The sequence below is a fragment of the Lynx canadensis genome, chromosome B1 (genome assembly GCF_007474595.2).
Source record: "Lynx canadensis isolate LIC74 chromosome B1, mLynCan4.pri.v2, whole genome shotgun sequence".
In the NCBI taxonomy this organism is placed as follows: domain Eukaryota; kingdom Metazoa; phylum Chordata; class Mammalia; order Carnivora; family Felidae; genus Lynx; species Lynx canadensis.
In genome coordinates, this window is record NC_044306.2 from 74,655,434 (window position 1) to 74,676,101 (window position 20,668).

The 20,668-nt window shown below is 48.2% G+C and overlaps 1 protein-coding gene across 2 annotated transcripts in view; it reads right to left on the reverse strand.

The window, feature by feature from the left end:
• Positions 1 to 3,128: 3,128 nt before the first annotated feature.
• FHDC1 (FH2 domain containing 1) overlaps positions 3,129 to 20,668 on the reverse strand; it is a 42,342-nt gene continuing 24,802 nt past the window's right edge. For both annotated transcript variants that reach the window (XM_030312899.1, XM_030312898.1), the window contains exons 7-12: positions 18,591 to 18,661; positions 18,383 to 18,490; positions 16,298 to 16,368; positions 13,878 to 13,995; positions 9,691 to 9,855; positions 3,129 to 7,448 (exon numbers count right to left, since the gene is read on the reverse strand). In XM_030312899.1, the coding sequence (XP_030168759.1) occupies positions 5,427 to 7,448; positions 9,691 to 9,855; positions 13,878 to 13,995; positions 16,298 to 16,368; positions 18,383 to 18,490; positions 18,591 to 18,661 (2,555 nt within the window). In that variant the 3' untranslated portion in view covers positions 3,129 to 5,426. The remainder of the gene's footprint in view (positions 7,449 to 9,690; positions 9,856 to 13,877; positions 13,996 to 16,297; positions 16,369 to 18,382; positions 18,491 to 18,590; positions 18,662 to 20,668) is intronic.

Here is a 20,668-nt window from a genome sequence, read left to right on the forward strand (position 1 = left end):
GAAACATGGATCGCTGGGAAGTTAAAATGCAACTTTGGGGGCCCCACCAGAGAGATTCTGGCTTGGTATAGGTCTGGGGTGGGACCGGGAATCACCCACCAGCCCCAGGTGATTCTGTTGCACCCGGGAGCACTCCACACTGTGGGACAGCGTGTGTGAGTGGCCACTCTGATATTGTCAGCGGGGCTCACCACCTGCAGCAGACATCCAGCCCTCACTGAAATGATTCACTTGCCCAGTTGACCCACTGTCCTTGGCCACACAGGCAGCCTCCCCACAACCTCTGCCATCTTCTCATTGGTTACCAGGAGGCAAGGGAGCAGGACTGAACTCAGCCTCCCTTCCGGGAAACTGAAAAAGCAGAAGGTGAACACGTTTCTGATGGGCCGGTGCTCTCGGAAGAACAAACGAAAGGTAGTCTCTGAGACAGAAATGGCACATATTTACTGGAGTTGGCCTGGGAGATGGGAGCCTCTGTGTCTGACCTCCAGAGCAGAGAGGACTTTTTTTCTGCAACAGTGGAGAGTGAACGTTACTGGTGCCCTCACGTTCCTGTGCCTTAACCTCTGCTTGCTGCCATGAAGTTGGAGAGGGATGTTTCTGGCACCCTGGCATTTTCCTGTAGGAACTCTGCGACAAGTGAGGTCTCCTGTATAGAGATGTCGATGCCCTGGTCCACCCATGGATGAGTTCAGTAGGTTTTTCATGGGCTGGCCTAGAAACCTGCCTATAATGCATGACACAGCTGCTCTGGGAAAGTGCATTCTCAACTCCTCATCATCTAATTGCAAGCAGACGCGGGGAACATCATTGGCCTATGACTCAGCCCTTGAATGTTTCCAGGGAGGCTGGGGGCAAACTCCAGGCGTGATTCCAAAGGCCTGGCATGAATGCATCAATAGGGACCTCAAGCAGATCTTTGAAGGACCAGGCACCTTTGTCCCACAGGCCGACGGTCAGGCTGTGCCAGGCTCCTGGTGGGCCCTGGGTCAAGGGCCAATGAATGACTAGACTTTGAGTGCTGTCCATGGCTTTGACCTCTCCTGTAGTGGGGTCCTACCTACCAACCAGGAAGCCAAAAGCTTCACTGCAGAGCTGTGGCCCGGAAGACAGAAAAGCCATTTTCTTCACCTACAAGAATGTTACTTTTGTCTTCACCGAGGTGATCCAATGAGCCCTAGGACACTTTACTGGAAGATATTTGCAGATGAAAAAATTCCCAGGTAGAGCCTGCTCTGGGTTATTTTCAACCCTGCCACAGATTCAGTCCAAGCTATGCATGGTTGCCCCATAGACGCTGAGTAGAAAGTGACTCTGCTGACCCACTGTCCTCCGTGTTTTTGTGTGTTCGTGGCCCAAATAAATTTTAAGAAATTCACTATTTTATTTTACATTTTTAGACAGAGAGAGACAGAGAGTGAGCAGGGGTGGGACAGGGACAGAAAGGGAGAGAAAGAATCCCAAGCAGGCTCTGTCAGCACAGAGTCCGATGAGGGGCTTGACCCTACGAACCTTGAGGTCACGACCTGAGCCAAAATCAAGAGTCAGACGTCGGTGCCTGGGTGGCTCAGTGGATTAAGCTTCTGATTTCGGTTTAGGTCATAATCTCATGGTTCGTGAGTTTGCACCCCGCATCTGGTTCTCTGCGGTCAGCAGAGCCTACTTCAGATTCTCTCTCTCCCTCTCTCTTTGCTCCCCACCTGTGTTTTTCTCTCTCTCTCAGAAATAAATAAACATAAAAACATAAAAAGAGTCAGACACTCGACCGACTGAGTCAGCCATGTGCCCCATGGCCCAAATAATTTTCGAGAGCACTTAATGAGTTACGAGATGCAATGTTCCTTATTCTAATTTGGTTTATACATTGATGCTTATTTGTGTTTGAGGACACATACCAAAAAACCCAACCAACCAAACAAAAAACTGCTTTTTTGTTGTTGTTGGGGGGCAGGACTGGAGCATGAATCAAAAGTATAAGAATTGAGGGCTGTCTAGCTGGCTCAGTCAGTAGAGCATGACTCTTGATCTCGAGGTTGCAAGTTTGAGTCCCACGTTGGGCGTAAAGCTTACATCATTGCCAGATGGGAGCAGGTAGGCTATTGCACCCTTAGAGGCAGAAGTTGGTGAATTTGTTCACCTTGCAGGGATGAATTAATAGTTCCACCAAACTATTCTGGAGCGTCCCACCATGATACACAAATAAGCAGAATCTTGAATGAACAATTAGGAACTGTGGCCCCATTAAACTCAACATGTATCTTCAGGAGGACTGGAAACAGGTTCCTTTTGAAAGTCATAAAATAAAAGGGTTAAAACTACTTGAGACCCACTGTGCAAATGAAGTCTTTTTTTGATGTCAGTAACCCCTGGTACAATAGGTTGAAGGTACAGGAAGGGGTCCAGTGGCCCAACCAGCTTGTAACAGGCAGAACCAGGCTCTCAGAGTTCATGGGGGCAGACAGCAACTCACAAGGACATCATCTACTCATCTCTCTCTCAGTGCCTGACCCAGGGATCATCCTGTAAACCGTTTCAGATAAAGCGCAAGAGTAGCCAGGACTAAAACTTGACATGAACCCCTGAGGTATGAGGTGCACCTTCTGAACAATTCCCCTCTCTTCTCAAATAAGCACCAGCACTGCATTTCAAATAAAGCCATACCTCCCTCCCTCTCTGCTCATTCCTAAGGCAGCCGCAGAAGTGAGCTGTGATTTCCCAATAGTGTCCTGAGCCAAAATGCATGAGGACACATAGGAGCAGATCCAGACTTGCTGGCCCCACAGAGATTACACACAGCTTGGCCCAAAACATGGAACAATGTGAGCATGTATGAGGTGCTGAACATTCCATCGACGGCCTGCGTGTCAGATGCAATGCTTGCATTCCCACGGGTCTGGCACAAGGCCTGCTTTCTAGGCCTTCAGGTAAACACAGACTCTGCTCCCAAGAAGACACACACTAACAGCCTAATTTGGCTTTTGAGCCTTTTGAGGACAAGACTGCTGTATCTCAAAGCTGTTGCACCTCCTATATCGGGGCTTTTCTGTGCACAGGAAATTATATACTCTTCCCCCAGGATCACACACATACATACCCATCAGCAGAGCAAGTTGAGGATAAAACACAACTCCCATAAACAGGAACTTTATTAAACTACATGTTACATAAAAGAACATATAAATGAGCCTTTAAATACATTCAGTTCATCTTAAACAAATTTATATAGAAATTTATTTACATTTCTCCATTAGATACTTAAATTATTTTTCAAAGCTTACTACCAATAAAAGGTAATAGAATGATCACCTGCTCACACAGATGCATACACATAGGGTCCACAGGGCTAAGTAAAATGCCGCTTCTCAAGAAACTCAGCTTATTAGATTTCAAAGCAACAACACATTCTGAAGGTGCTTTATTTTAAGCAGGCCTTTGACGTTGAGGCCTCTGCTATGGAGGTGCTGGGGGTTGGTTTGGAGAAGCCGGTCCTGGGGCAGGTGGGTCCTTGGTTGTTGATAATAATAGCTCCCTCTTTGAGCTAAGGGACCTTGAGAAGCCATCACTGAAGCCGTGCCCCGACTTCCGTAGACTGGGAAACAGAGGCTTAGGGAGAGGGAGCGATTTGCCAAAGTCACATAGCACCAGTGACCAAGCAGGGACTGGGACCCTGGTTCCCAGGATCCTACCTGGAGGTCCTGACCCCATCGCTATCCACAAACTTTTGATCTCTTTCGTCCTTTTCCACCCAACCATGGGCCCTGTGCCTTGAATGTTGTTATCTGCACGGTTAAATATATGATTTCTTAGGCTTTTTGAGATGGTGAAAAACACTATAGGATTCCCATAACCATTTTGTGGGGCCCGTGAAATACGTATTCAAGGCTATTTTTATAAGAGATTTTGCGGTCAGGTGCCTTACTTCTTCAATCATAAAATTTACCTTTTCAATTTGGCTGACTTAGGGAAGCTCAGTTTCCAATTAATTTGGATGAAAGGCAACATTCTACAGGAGGAAGATTGTAACATCAACCATGTGGATTCGCTGAAATCCATTTACCACTGTTGGATCTACACCAAGGTGTCACTACAATTTCAATAAATGACCAAAAGTGAAAAAGAGTGGGGGGTGACTTTAAAGTAACAAGAAAGTTTCCAGAATTGCTTCATTTCCTAATTAGCCTCAAAAGGAAGTAGTGAAATGGGCAGTGAGTAGAAACAGTACACGTTTTCTCCCTTTTGAATAAAGCCTTTTTTTTCCCAAAAATTTCCTGATGATATAAATTCTCCTGAAAGTCGTTTCTTTTTTTTCTTTTCTTTTTTGTTTTTAGTGTTTTTTTTGTTTTTTGTTTTTGGTTTAAAAAAATTTGTTTTTTCTCAGGACTTAAAAACCATTGTACCACAAAGAACAGACATCGACATTAAGAAGCATCATCAGTGGCATAAATAATACGCACAGACCCTCCCGGCTTTGTGTTGCATTCGCAAGAGAAGGAAGGGCTGGCTGCAGGCAGAGAGAGAAGGGAGGGACAAGACTGGGAGACAGAAGGGTTTGTTTGTCCCTGTAACTAGAGCGATCCCAGGTCATAGCAGCCTTCACTCGGTTTTATAAGATACACAAATGGGAAAACACAGAAGGGGCAGGTGTGCTCAGCCAAACAGCCCCTCAATGCCTTTCCATTAAAATATGGCACTTCTAAGTTCCGGAAGATCCAGCATTTCTCCCAGGGGCTGCTCCCTGTCTGCAGGGAAGGCGCTGCCCATGGTGCCTGTCCTGAGCACATGGGAGCATCCGATTTCCACGCACCAGTCTCACTTTCCCTCCTGCTCACAAGCAAACCCTCACCCGAAGTCACACACAGAAAGATGAGCAACACAGAGAGCCTTCGAGGAGACGGTGCCAATCACAGAGCACCCAGGGCCTGCAGAGAAGTCCAGTTGCCAGCAATGGACGGTGTGTGGGCAGGTGGAACCCTGAGGCCAGGGAACACAGGAAAATGAAAATGTCTTCATATTAAGGGTTTTGTCTTTTTTCCTAGGAGGCATTTCATTCTGCAAAAGGAACTAAAATATGCAGTTTTTGTAATATTCAAAAATAAGTTTGGAATAGAAAAACTGGCCAAAATTCTTTTACTCCGTACGGAAGAATGTCATCTCAGACATCTATGTTTTTCATGCGGTGTCTGCTTGGGGAGGAGTATGTGAGGTGCCGGCTGTCATGGTGCACATCCAGACGGGGGACTTTACAGCAGGAGGGGTCACAGTGGGTGGCAGTCCACCAGCCTCCCGGACCACACTTTCGGTGACATGAGCGTTAGTGGCTGGCACCAGGGGGTGACTTTATGTGAACAGAGACATCCGGTGCTGGACTGTCACAGGAAGTCAGTCCTCACCACCTGAGCCCCCAGCAACGAGAGGACAGACACCTATCACTTCCGTAAGGGATCGAGGATTTTCCCCAGTGTGGTCGGATCTGAGTTTTTCAGTCTGAGGGAGGCCCTTTCCCCAGCCCCTCGGCCCTTTGGAGGCGTCTCTGTGTTGGCACTGGGACCCCCAGCAGCCTCCGGACACTTTTTGGGGGCCCGGGCGCTACTGGCCCGCCGCAGGGTGCCGCTGTCCTTGGGGATGGCATCCTCGGGGCTACCCTTTGGCCTCGGCTGACGCTGGGAAACAGTCCGAGTGATGCCAGGAGTCTTGGCCACGGGAGGAGAATCTGTTCTCATGGACCGAGATGAGGACGCAACTGTGTTCCGGGCAAAGCTCGGCACGGGAGGTGGGACACGGGGGACGCTGGGGGGCGGCGGGGCCTTGGGCTCCTCTTCGGGGCTCTCGGAGTTGGAGCGGCAGATCTTATTTTCCTCGGGCTTCTGTCTGGGGACGTTCCTGAGGGGCTTGGCGCTGGGCTTCTTGAACGAGCCCCTGGGCTGCAGGGGGTGCTCCTTCCCGGGCCGGACGCTGCCAGAGCTGCTGCTCCCCCTCGCCAGCCTCGGCTCCTCCGGCACGGTCACAGCCCCTGTAGAGGGCCTCCTGGGCGACACGTCCGAGGTCCCCCGCACGGAGCTCCGGCGCGACCACTGCTGCTGTGCTGGGCTGCTGGGGGTGTCCCCAGAAGGCCGCTTCCAGCCCACCGAGCTGCGGCTTGACCTGGAGATGGGCACGACTTTACGCATGCTCTCGCTCTCGGAGGCTGTCAAGGTCCGCACGGGCTTGGGCGCCGCCCCTTGGCTCCGCCTGGCACTCACTGCCTTGGAGGTCCCTTGGGACGCCTCTCTGAGGGAGCTTCTCTTTGGTGTTGTCGCATCCTTCCCTTTGGTGGGTCTGTCCCTGGGAAGGGCGTCCTTGCAGCTGGGCTCACTCTTCCCGGAGAGGGGAGCAGAAGCCTCCCCGGGGGGGCTGGAAGGAGGGTGAGAGGAGACCTGGCTGCCTGTCTCTCCAGCCCCAGAGGACAGGGAGCCATCCCCACCGCCCCCCTCCCCTGGCTCCGAGCAGTCCAGGGTCAGCGAGCAGTCGGTGGCATCTGAGATGTAGAACAAAGGGCCGGGGTCTTTGCTCTCAGGGTCGCTGCTGCCTACAGATACCAGAGCCTCGCCACTAGGTTGGTCGGGGGCAGATCCGTCATCCCCCTGCAGGGCTGGGCTGAGACCCCCTGGGGCACTTGAGCTCACAGGCAGCAGGCCACTGTGGCTGGCAGCGAGGGACTGCATGCTCCCATCCCCCAGAGACACGGGCTCCACGGAGCTGAGGTCATTCAGGGTCAGCCGGGGCACCTCCTCTGGGCCCTTGGGTCCCTGGAGGTCGAACTGAGCCAGTCCTGTCACCAGCTCATGCTCCTTAATCCCCAGAGCCAATGGTGAGAGCGGAGGGGACCGGGCGGGAGCCAGGCCCATGGGCTCGCTGTTCCTCTTTTGGAGGATGCCCACCCCACTGCGCCGAGCTCGAGGGAAGAGGGGCGCAGGGTCCTCGGGTCGGGGGACTGGGAGCTGGCTCTGCCAAGATGAGGGTGGCTCAGGGGCCTCCTCCTGGCTCTGTGAGGCCTGAGGTCTGCGTGCGTGACTGAGGTCCTGGGCCCTCGGGCCCCCAGGCTCCATCCAGGCCAGTGTGGGCCGGGCTTGCCGGGGGCTGCTACGGGGCAAGCTGTTAAACTTGCTGGGCTCCTCGGGGCTGCCGGTGGAACTCTCCAGGAAGGTCAGCAGCTCCCGGTCAGCAAAGGCGCCCAGGGAAAGGCGAGAGCGGCGGGCGTTAGGAGGTCGGTAGGAAGGGCTGACGGGCCTGGGCTGCAGGAAGGGGGGCAGGTCCTCTGTGCCCTTCTTGGTCAGCAGCTCCACATCATTCTCACTGCTGCTCCGGCAGAAGCCCCCGAGCTCCCCAGCTGCCCAGGAGCGACGCTTCTGTTCCCGCTCCTTCAGCCGCTGCAGCTGTCTCAGCTCCTGCACCGCCCGGTCCTGGTTGTCCTGAACGAGGGGTGGAGAGAAGCCCCAAGAACCATGAGACGTGTGGAACGTGTGTGCAACTCCAGAGCCACCTGCCCTAAGACTCCAGTGAGATATACACGCAGGGAGGAGAGCCCAGCGTAAGCTTCACCAAGAGACATACTGGTGTTTGCACCTGTGTGGGTGTGGACAGGGCTAGTTGTCCCAAAGCTGCATGGGGGTGGCCCCACCAATCTAAGCTTATCGTCCCTGGGCCCAACTTGCAGCTTTCCAGTCAAGGCACTGTCCTCTAAATGTAGGCTGTGATTCCACACATGCCTGCCACCTCATTTCCAAGGGAACCCAACTTGGCTTCTAAGCAGGGCAAGATGGAAAGGACTTCCAGGGAAGGGGGAGTTAAGCAATGGCGGAGAGGAAAAAAAGGAGTCAGAGATCAAACCTCCCTGGGGCATCTGTGTTGACTGCATCTACACACACACGAGCAGCACATTCTACTTAACGCTTTGGATGCATAAATGTATACGCTAGGTATTAAGAGATGCCTTTCAAATCTCTGTTCCCTGAATGCTCTTCAGTAAAGAACACCAGAGAGGTCATGTTGGCTCCGTCCCTCATGCTCCACCCCCTTCCACAATCAGACAAGATGATTTGCTTTATAAATCCTTCGATTACCCTTCACCCAGCTCCAAGTACCCAGGCCTCACCCCAGCAAAACTGAACCAGAACAAATGTATATGCTAAAGCACATTTTACCAGCTGGCTGTGCACTTTAAATATATTTGTATCACCTAAATACATCTGTATCGTTGCAGCCCGGTCCTCTCCGCTCTCGCCATTGGCTCTGGGGATTAAGGAGCATGAGCTGGTGACAGGACTGGCTCAGTTCGACCTCCAGGGAACCAAGGGCCCAGAGGAGGTGCCCTGGCTGACCCTGGATGACCTCAGCTCCGTGGAGCCTGTGTCTCTGGGGAACGGGAGCATGCAGTCCCTCGGTGCCAAGTCCCTCGGATCTCACAAGCCACGCCTGTTATTGGTAGTACTTTTTACTTGAAGATCAATTTCCTCAAATGGTGGACTTCCCCTCCAAGTTTCCTCGAAACTCTGGCTCTGGCTGGGGAGGCATGGCCCTTCCTGCAGCTCTGGTCCAGCCTCTCCAGTGTCCCAGGTCCTCCGGGCCCTCTCCCCGAAAGCTGCCTGTGGTGGGAGTGGGGCCAGGTCCTGGCGCTCAGAACAGCTGGGCGGAGAGAATCGCACAGGTGGCCTCTTGGGCCTGCAGAATTCTGACAGGGAGTGAGGGCCTCAGAAAGAGCCAATTTGGCCTCTACCACCCACCACCGCCCCCCTCTGCTGAGCTCACTGCTTGGACAAGGGAGAGGAAACGTGGCCACAGGCTCAGCCTCCTTCTCTTAGCTGGAGAGAGGAAGGAGGGGTTGAGGACTCAAGTCACTCTGGCCTACTCAGGGCTGGAGGGAAATGTGACCAGTCCCGCAAAGGAATTCAGCTATGGACAAACCTGCATTTAAATACGGGGGAGGGATAACGCGCACAAGTATTGGGTTCCTCACCACCACCTGAAGTAAAGGGATGTCGTTTTGTCTTTAACGGACAGATGAGAAGTTGTATTTGCAAAGCCAAGGAACCCAGAGTTTTCTGGCTCCTACACTGAACCCAGAGATGACTGGAATTGGAGGCTAAAGGGCAAGAAACGCGGCCGTATTGCTCAGACGGCAGCAGACCCCTAAGCACTTGAGGATTTCTAAGCCTGCTCTGGCTGAGGACACGGTTTCTGCGGTGCCCACTGCCTGGCAATAGCCGTGGTGCCCGAAACAGGTGAGAGAACACCTTCCAATCATCCCACCGCAACAAAGGGTTCCCCCAAAGGGGAAATTCTCTCCTGGGGAAGGGGGGGGAGGGAGACACTCAGGATCTTCAAAGAAACTTGTTAATATCACGGCTGCCATCATAGATGAACTTTACTAACATAATGCTTTCAGGGCATCAAAGCAGGTGTTGGTGTGAGCAGCACTGTAGCGGAGGAAGCCAACGCTGGGCTCCCGGCAACCGGGAGGTGCTCGGGGCCAGGATGGCACAGATACTTCCCGGTAACCCCAACTGAGAGCGTGGCAATGCTGCCTGGGCCAGACTTCCCTGAAAGCGTGGAAATGCTGACCCATCTTTCTGCCAGGAACAGAGGGCTGGGTGCGGAAAGCGAAAAACAAAAATCCAAACAACTCAGAAAACAGGGAGATGCCATCGGCCATACCTTAACCGCTTTGTTGAATTTGACACAAAAATCTCTAAAGATCTGAAGGCACTCGTCCAGTTTCATGGTTTCTTTGTCTTCACAGAAAAAATCTATAAGGGTGTGGGCCTCGTCCTGGAGCTCTTGCTTCCAGCGCTCCAGTTCTGTCAGCTTTTCCACAGCAAACTGCGGGTAAACAAACAAGCACACGCTCAAGTCAACAGCAGTGAGGAGACTCTCTGTGAGCCGTCTAGTGCCCGGGGAAGCCGTGCTCCTGGGCTCAATTTCAAGTCGAGAAGGGAAGGTAGATTGCAAACCCAATGCACTCAGAGCCAAAAGGAAAATAATTCAACCCAAACAAAGCCCTGGGGAAGCAAGGTGAACTCCTGTGTAAAGGCCTGGAAGCAACAAATGAGCCTAAAGAGCTTTAATCTACAGAATGCCTCTGACAAAATGGTGGCCTTTAAGGCTACTGAAAAATGACATAGGCGTAACGTTGGTTTTATTAAGGAAAACTTATTCTGTATCTGTTCTTCCTTCTAAGTGAGTCTTGGGGCGCCCGGGTGGCTCAGACGGTTGAGTGTCGTCAGACTTTGGCTCAGGTCATCATCTCATAGTTTGTGAGTTCGAGACCCACCACTGGGCTCGCTGTTGTCAGCACAGAGCCCACCTCGGATCCTCTGTCCCCTTTCTCTCTCTCTCTCAAAAATACATAAACATTAAAAAAAAAAAAGGTCTGATATTGGCCAAGGGTTCACTTCAGGGTGCCAAAAGTAACTCATACTGATGAGTTATCCTGTGGAGGAGGAGTTTAAGCCTCACCTCAAGTGACCTGTATCGGGGTCAGTGTCATCCCATAGGACTGGAAGCCCCTGTGCCTAGACAAATGCCCCAGCCAAGACTTCCTAACCATGGTGCTTATCCAAGTCAGCTCAGAAGCTGTGTCAACAGTGCATGCTCATACCCCACCCATGCGATTCAGTTCGTCTGAGGTGTAACTGCCACTGGTATTTTATTAAAACTGCAGGAGACCCCGATGAGCCCCCATGGACAGGAATTACTGCCCTACACAAATCCTCTACACAAATCACCTCCTCCTCATTCTTCCAGGACAAAGTCTCCAGTGCCCCTATAGATTCAGGTGCCGAACACAACAAAGAAACAGAAACGAAAGAGGTTTGCTCTCCTCCAGTGAGCTCTCAGCCCTTTCAGGATGGGGACCTATCAGGCACACGAGCACACTTCCCTGACATGTTGGGGACATTTCATGTTGAGCTGAAATGAGGAAGCAGCAGGTTAGAGGAGCCACAGCCGCATGGGGACCAAATCGCTTGGGATCACACTCAAGTCAACCTTCTTTTTCACCAGGGAACAAGGCTTATGTGAAGAAGGAATGCGTGAAGTACGTGACTTTATAAATCACACAGATCTTGTTCTCAAAAAGGCTTCTACTTGAGACACTTCCTTTGAGTGGAAGGACCGGCCTAGGAAATGTGAAGCGATGGACTGCCCACCCTCATGGAGTGGGATCGCTGCTGAAACATGCTTGGAGAAGGAAGAGAAGTTCTGAGGAGACACGTCACCTCTCACCCACTCCCACACACTCTCCCCCATAAGAGTCCTTTCCTTACACCAAACACACTCAAGAGGTAGCAGGAAACCAAAACTATTCAGGAAACCAGATACCAGAGAAAGTAACCATCTGAGTCAGTAGCCCGAGGCAGTGTGTGCATTCATGCTGCATTATTCTTTATGGAGAGAAGGGTATTCATGAAAAGATAAATCTTTGCCTGTCATTCTTCCACAGGGGGAAAGGTGGATTCCAGCCAAGAAAAACTCAACAGAAAAATAGGACTCTTGACAAGAATCTATCTACATGGGATAGATTAGCTTAGCTCCTCCTCCCATGTCTCATCACTAGATCCTGTGGGGATTGAGAGAAAACCAGGAAGGAAAAACTTAACATGCACTGTGGTCACCCTTAGGACTTGGGAAAGTGAAACATTCCGAATATGGGTGTGAAAAATCACCCGGCTCAGTCTTTTGCCAAGACTTAATTTTTGCAGTCAGGACCACAAATGGCCGTCCAGAGCCACTGGCCAAGTATACACTGGCCAAGTATAATGGACAAGGTATCAGTAGCCGTGCCAGGAGACTCCACTTTCCGTGTCTCACTTGTTTGCTCCAGACTAAAGTTCCAAACCAATGTATTCGTTATTTCTTGCCCAGAGGGTCAAAATACTGAAAGGGATTTGCAAGACTGTGTTCTTGTCTTTTCTCTGCTCAAAAAACTTCAATGTTTCCCCATGGCTAAGAGCACAAAGTCCAACGTTTTCCCTTCATGGCCTGACCCTACCTACCTTATAAAATTAATACCTGCCCCCCCCACCATTTAAAAAGAAATTGAATATAAAAAAGAAAAATAAACAGCTGTATGAGAACATTTTATTTACAAAGATAAAAATGATTACGAGAAAGAAGCATTTAGAGTCAAACAAGGATGCCTTTAAAGAGCAGCCTAGGGGCACGGCTAAGACAGAGCTGCTTTTCATCATAAACCTTTCTGTGCTGCTATGTAGCATAAAATATTAATATTTAATGTAAGAGCCAGGGAATGAGAGATCCAGGATTCTCATCTCACTGTGGGATGGGCCTTCCCCCCCACCCCCGTATTTCTGGATTTCTCTCATTTGTCTGCATGTGCTTACTGCTAAGAGCTTTCCTACCTGTTAGACCGTAATTTTTTTTTTTTTCAACGTTTATTTATTTTTGGGACAGAGAGAGACAGAGCATGAACAGGGGAGGGGCAGAGAGAGAGGGAGACACACAATCGGAAACAGGCTCCAGGCTCTGAACCATCAGCCCAGAGCCTGACGCGGGGCTCGAACTCACGGACCGCGAGATCGTGACCTGGCTGAAGTCGGACGCTTAACCGACTGCGCCACCCAGGCGCCCCCGTAATTTTTTTTTTAATGTATGTTTATTTTTGAGAGAGAGAGAGAGTGAGTGGGGGAGGGGCAGAGAGAGAGAGGGAGACACAGAATCCGAAGCAGGCTCCAGGCTCCGAGCTGTCAGCACAGAGCCCGATGCGGGGCTCGAATCCCTAGACTGTGAGATCATGACCTGAGCCGAAGTTGGACGCTTAACCAACTGAGTCACCCAGGTACCCCAGCTTTCCTACCTGTTAGGTATTTTATGGTGGTGTTTGCATTGTGGAGAAAAATCTGTGCACTTTAAACAGAGTATTTGTTTGGTTATATCTGAAAGAAAATACATATTTAATCATAAAAATAAACGTGCAGCAGAACCAAACAAAGTGTTTGCTGATGGGAGCTGCAACTTCCAATATTTGATGTAGCTTAATTCTGAGGAAACGAGTGAAAGCTGAGGTTGGCAGGACCTTCGGAGCACGCCGTTCCCAGCACCAAGGGTGTCCGTGCTGCACATGTGCCACCTCGAAAGGCGCAAAGCACGGATACTGACGGTAGCATACCACTTCCCTGGAGACCAAAAGCATGCAAAGCTGCCCCTTTTTTTTAAATAAGGAAGATAGGAGAAGTATGTCAGACTATGTGATTAGTGAGTCACAGTGAGCTGTCACAAACACGTCCACTCGGCTGTTTTTTGTTGATGTTATTCAGAGCAGCTCCTGACACACCCTGTGCGGTTGATGTGTTTGGGGTGTTGATAGTCACGGCTATCGTGTGTGCTCCCGCTCTCATTATAAAAACATGCCAAAACCTGGCTTGTTTCTTGAATAAAAACAAGTGAAGGAACAACAGCCCAAGTTCTCAGGTGTCTATGATTTCCGTGGAACTCCCTTCTGTTGTCCAAAAGTTGGATTAGGAGGCAAGAACTCGTACGCTGCGGTTTCGAAGCAAAACCTGAGCTGCCACGCATATGCCGTCAAGGGTCAGCACCACATGCCGATACCAGTTGGCTACAGCGCGGGGCAATGATGGACGGGGAGCAGGGGTAAAGGGAGGCCAGCCCTAAACAAACACCTTACGTGCAGACCTCATTCGACAACGCCTGCCAGAGAACCAATGCGGCAAGGAATGGGCATTGAAATACAAAGTTCCTTCTACTGAGCTGGGGAAAAGATATATGAACCGGAACCCGCTGCTTCCACAAACGCGTGCAGATTTAACCAGCCCTGCCGGGTGCCTGGAGCCAAAACGAGAGACGGACTCAAATCACCCACAAACCTGAAGGAAATCTTCCACCTGCTGACAAAGTTCACCATCCCGCTGAATGTTTTCCCTCAGAGATCTCGTCCTGATAAAGAGCGAGCGCAGTTCTGCCTCCGTGTTATCCAGAGATAATCTGAAAGAAGAAAGCGGAGAGAGTGGGCAGTTGGCACAGGGAAGCCATGTGTCATGCAGGCACGTCAAACGAGACTAGCCATTGGTCAAACCTAGAAACAGAAGGGCAGAATTACCGCGATGACATTTACCACCCCTGTACTTAGACTCGGATACTTAGACTTCCCTCTGGAACCAATGCAAAAGCTCTAACTCACGGAAAGCAAGGCAGTGTAGACATTAAGGGCAATAAGGAGATACTAAGCAGACTTCACGCGGCCACAGACAGCCAGAGTAAGCACTCGGTATTTCAGAGAGAACTAACCATGCAGCTAACAATTCTGCAAAGAAATGACAGAACTGATCACAAGGCCTTTGTTACATACATCACATCAAGATTGGTAGTGCACTGAGTGATGTTTTTGTCACCAGGTAAAGTGAATAGGTGATACCTAAAACCCAGTGCAATTCACTTAGCAAATTCATAAACTAGAATGCTTTCCTGCTTTTATCGCAAATTCTAACTTTTCGTCGTGCAATCACGTTTTCCACCTTCACTGGTCGTCAGCATCCATTTATGATCTGTCTGTACTTCACCAGGATACCTCATCTTCTATTTCAAATTTTTTTTTTTCAACGTTTTTTATTTATTTTTGGGACAGAGAGAGACAGAGCATGAACGGGGGAGGGGCAGAGAGAGAGGGAGACACACAATCGGAAACAGGCTCCAGGCTCCGAGCCATCAGCCCAGAGCCTGACGCGGGGCTCGAACTCCCGGACCGCGAGATCGTGACCTGGCTGAAGTCGGACGCTTAACCGACTGCGCCACCCAGGCGCCCCCTTCATCTTCTATTTCAAAGAAACAAACTTTACTGACTAGGTTTTTTTCTAAGACAGCATCTAGCTAAACTTTCCCATCTAACCAGAAATGTCAGAACAAAAATGTAATGATTATTTCTACGTACACCTCTTAGTAACATTTCTATACTAGTCAGAGGAAAAAATATTCTCACACAAGTTTATTTCAGAAATTCAAAACCGAAACAGTTTATATCTTATAAGATGCTCGTTCTTTGGGGGAATAATCTGAAAATCTATAAACATGAACTATGAACTATTCACAACTTTGGACCAATAATTTCCCCTTAGGAAAGACATGTAATCTGTGGTTAGATGTTCACAGTTAATAATACTGAGCCACTGGCCAATGACAGGGCTTAGCTTGAAAAGCTACGGCTTGTGTATTTATGCATATGGTTCATGGCTCCCCTAACTAGAAACAGTCACACAGATAACAAGCAGGTAACACGAAGGGTGCCGGAGCCAGCCTGCAAGAGGCCACTGTGGGTGTTGGCATCCCCTCCCAGCTCCTCCCTCAGTAAGGCCACACGGATAGCTTGAAATCTGCCACCGTAGCAGTATTTACACTATGGAAATCAGCAGGTGCTACAAATTAGGACTTCTGGGAAAGCTGGTTATTGAACATTTACCACTGGATACATACATATGTGCTGTAAATTTAAAAACACGGAACTCTGGGGATCCTGGGTGGCTCAGCTGGCTGAGGGTCCGACTCTTGATTTTGGGTCAGGTTGTGATCTCACAGTTCATGAGTTCGAGCCCCACATCAGGCTCTGCACTGACATGACAATGCGGAGCCTGCCTGGGATTCCCTCTCTCCCTCTCTCTCCACCCCTCCCGTGCTCTCTCTCAAAATAAATAAACTTATAAAAAATAAAAACACGGAACTCAACATAGTACTTATACACAGATTATAGCTACATTAAAACACACATTTACACTGGGATAAGAAGTAAATTAAAGTGATGTAAACACAGCTTTATGTTCGGTAGCTACTTTCTCTGTTGAGTGACGAATTTAAATACAATCCTTTCACAACCCTTGGTATGGTTCCAACTTCTTCTAATGCAATAGAAAATCAATGTACCATGTTAGATTCTACAGGGAAACAGCCCTGGACGTTTGACTGATATATGCCAACTCCCGAGGTAATAGGCTGTGTTGTTTGAGCTCTACCTGTTGGGTGTGGAGGGATTTGAAGTTCTCAATCCATACTGTTTTTACACTGATGATATTCATTAGAAAAGACTGAAATGGGGTTTTTAGCTTAAAAATAAAGATTAAGTTTTCAAAACCCCCAATTTCCAAAGATGCACACACACCTCTGTAAGCAAATAAAAGGAAGGTCTGAAAATTCAACAAGACAAAACTTTTTAAAGTTATAATACCTTCACCAGTTTTCATTAAAAAATAGCTTCAAAAAATGTGAATCTTACTATTCACTTTCAGTCTTCCTTGCTTACCTAGCAGCCTCCTGAACGTGATGCAATTTTTCAGAAAAGTTTAGAAGAATGGCATCTTTCTTTTGGGCTTCCTAGAATAAAAACAGAATTTTCTCTCACTGTATGTGTAAAACTGGAAGGAAACAATTTTCCCAAGGCTTAAAGGAACCTTAAAGTTCTTGTTTTTACGCTTGGTATATTCAAAGCAATTCACTGAAACATGAACTCTGATATTCTTAACAAGATTTACCAGAACTCCCCTACTCTCAAGATATATGTAACTTCCCAGAGCAACCGATCCTGATGTGAAATACAATTCATGTGCATGCAGTGTCAATGGAAGTGGGTGGTAGCTTAGCAGGGCCCATTGTTTCTAAGAGAATCCAATAAATCCTGCTTAAATACCACCCATACCTATGAGTGTGCCTGTATATGACCAAGATACCTTCAGCTGTTAAACCAGTTTGCAAAATGACTTTAATCAGAAGGTGCACAAGCCATGGAGGTATTTGCATTCTTCATCTGCTCAGAGGATACAAGGAAGGTAGGTATGAAGGAAGCAATCACCAACTCCGGAAACATCCCCACATGGGTAGGGACCAAGTTACAGAGAGCACTTGGATACGTGGATCTAAAAGGACTGCCAGGGGAGCACCGGGTGGCTCATTTCGTTAAGCGTCTGACTCTTCATTTTGGCCTAGGTCAGGATCTTACAGTTCGTGAGACCGAGCCCCATGCTGGGCTCTGAGCTGACAGCACACAGCCTGCTTGGAATTCTCTCCCTCTCTTTGCCCCTCCCCCCACTCACATGCTTTTCTCTCAAAAAACCAAAACCAAAACCAAACCAAAACAACAACAAAAACCTTTTAAATAAATAAATAAAAGAACTGCCAGAAGGCTACCTTCAAGGCACATAGGGTAAGGAAGACATTTTCTGGTTTTAATGCCCTGAAAATTAACTTATAAATTAGCCCTGAGTTCAACATGTCCTTTGTCTTCTGAAGAATGTCATAGTAATTGTGTGTATTATTTACGGAGCGCTTACTCTGTGCCAAACGCGAGTCTGGCACTTTATGGAATGATCTCCTCCAACCCTGTTGGTTACCTGTTTTGCAGTATCACTAGCCCCATGATTAGATGAAGAAATTGAAGGTCTTAATGTTTCAGTACCTTGTCTGAGGAAGTACAGCTAATAAAGGACAACTCAAAATCCTAATTCCATCCTGTTCTGAAGCTCACACTAGAAACAAGCCCAGCTTCCTCCCCAGCTTAAACCTACATCTGTGTGATTGCTGTCAAAACAACAAAGGTGATCCAGTGAAGGAAAAACAAATCGATATAATTCGTAATTTGAGATGATTTAACAACAAAGAGGCAACTGTCTTTGGCTGACTTTCCACTTTGTAATTGGTTGTTTCGGTATCACAAAGACCCAGTCAGAAATGGAGGTGATGGACAGGGGGAAGACACCAAACCCTGTGCTTGTAGCAAGGTGAGCTAACCTATAGTTCACAGAGGGAAACCGGTGGAGGTGATCTTTTTCATTGCTCTGACCCCTTCACTCTACACTTACAAATCTAGTCAACCCAACATTGGGAATGTCTCACACCCAGGCCTCTGCTCTCCATCCGCGTGGCTAGGACTCTGATTCTCAGCTCTTGCCAAGCGATCAGAGCCAATTTCTGCCAAGGGGTGCCCTATTTCTAGTTCTCTCTCCACTGCAGCCCATTCTCCATGTTGCCTTATTTTCCTAAAAACAAAGCCAACCTGCTCATGCCATTATGCCGTGCATGAACTTCTGTTGGCTCCAAAACGCTACAGCATGAATCCAAATTCCCCAGCATTTAGGATGTGAACCCTTCATAATCGGCTTTTGCCAATCCTGTCCCCTGCCTCCCCCACCCCCTCCTCTTTCCTACTGTCCTACAACCCTAGGCACAGTTCAGCTCAGGAATCTGCAGAGTGCTTCTGCAAACAGAACCTTCTTAGAACCCACCACACCCTTTCCTATTTCCGTGTGATGCCCCCTTACACCTGGGAAAAACCTCCCCACCTCCGGGGACGATTCACACTCATTCTCTCTCTGGAGTCACCATTTCCACATACCTGTGCAACAAAGTGCAGAAGATTCATCCCAGGCTTGTTTGCTTTTGTGTCTGCCAATTTGAGCAAAGAAGACAGTTTAAATCCTACTGCATTGCCAGCATACCCTCCCTAAAGAAGACAAATCAAAAGAAAAAATATATACATATACCTCTGCACAGACAAATAAAGTGAGAAACGCAACATTTTAACGCTTTTGAATTTTACTTACTGCATTCATGATGTTCCCCGCCTGCAGCACCAAGTGTAATATTGAATGTAGCTCCTCACACAGCATCAGCTCTGTCAAAAAAGAACACACCACAGTCCCTTCAGCTTAAATGCACACGACAGCGACCACATCCAAGTTCAGGAGAGTCTGAAGCAAACTCTGACCCTACACTGCATGCAAAAACTGGAGGAAACAAATAAAGCAGCACATGCTGTGGTAGATCTAACGCACCATTTGCTACCGGTAATCCACAGTCCTAGTGTTTACCTGGGAATCGAATAGGTATGATAGTTAAGTTTCACAAAATACTTCCATAATGAAAAGTTTCAAGTAGTGGAAAATGCAAAGGCCTTATGAAAAGCAGCATACTGTTACAGGAATAACCTTTTTCTCGGCAATTGTTTATTTTTTCCCTTTATATCCATTAGCCTTTGAGACTACATTTATAGAACCTGCAAACAGAGAGCAACATTCTGCTTAGTCGAGGAGCTACAAGGAGATAAAAAATAAACAGGTTGGGATGGCATGTAAATAACTTGCAAAGCACTAACCCTCAGGGGCCAAGCACCCAGAGAATCTGTTTATTTTATTCAAAACTATACATTTCATTTGGATTGGCTTAAAGGTTAAAAAGGAGCTTCTCACTGTAATATATTTTTAAATTAGCTCTTTATTTTTATTTATTTTTTTAATGTTCATTTTAGAGAGAGAGAGAGAGATAGGGGAAAGTGAGCAGGGGAGGGGCAAAGAGAGAGGGGGCAGAGAATCTGAAATGGGCTTCAAGGTGTCAGCACAGAGCCCAGTGTAGGGCTCGAACCCTTGAACCATGAGATCATGACCTGGGCCAAAGTCAGACACTTAACCGACTGAGTCACTCAAGTGCCCATTTAAATTAGTTCTTTAACAAACACAGAGGCTTTTGTACACACATCTGTGCAAATAAACAGTATTAAAAATTGTTAATGTATTTAAGAAGCTAAAAAAAAGCTTATTAAAATTACACAATATATAGAAAATAAAATGTCACCTATGATTTTTTTAAGTTCATATTCTCCAATAAGTGTGGTATTACTTACAAAAACTTACATTTGGACCATTGCCTGTATTATGTTATCTAAGAAGGCCAGTATTTCAAGGTTAACCAGATAAGAAACGTTTCCACCGTGCCCACAAATTTGCCTTGCTCATTATGAAAACTATTCCTCCAACTCGATTTGAAGAGGAAGAACAACTCTTCCAACATTGCTGCGATAGCCTTGGTGTACAGGAAAAAATTAAAAAAAAATTTTTTTAATGTTTATTTATTTTTGAAGGAGAGAGAGAGAGAGAGGCAGAGTGCAAGTGGGGGAAGGGCAAAGAGAGAGGGAAATACAGAGTATGATATGTGCTCCAGGCTCTGATCTGTCAGCACAGAGTCCAAAGCAGGGCTCAAACCCACGAACGGCAAAGATCATGACCTGAACCGAGTTGGATGCTTAACTGACTGAGCTACCCCAGGCGCCTCCAGGAAAAAATTCTAAAAGGCCTCTCTACTGAAAGAAGAAAAATCGTCCTTAATTCTTAGTCTCCTCTCTAAAATGAATACGATGGACTGAAGAGAAACATTTTATCTCAACACAGACCAGAGCAACTAAACAGGAAAATCAAATAGGAATCAACAGTTCTACTCTTAACTGATAACTAGAAATCTAGAAAACAACCAAGAGGAAATCAGGCTGGCCCTGAAAACCCTGGAAAATGTGAGGGGTAGGGAGCATCAGGGATTCCGCCTTGGAGATGAGGAGTGCCCACACACATGCGAGGCCTGCCTGCTCAGCGCCAGAAATGCCAGAAGGCCAAACCTCATCACTGTGGAGTGAGACAGCAGAGCAACTCTCAGGAGTCTATCCAAGCTTCGTAAGCAAGCTATCAAAGAAACAGACATAACCCATTGGCTGCTCTCAAATGTAAATAGCCCACCAGGTGTTAGAGTCTTGAGGGGAAGCAGGTGGGAGAGGAAACGGGGCAGGACTATCAGGAACCTGCAGAAGAGTCCTGCTGGAGATGCCCAGGAGGAGTCAGGAGGCCAGGAGGTATGC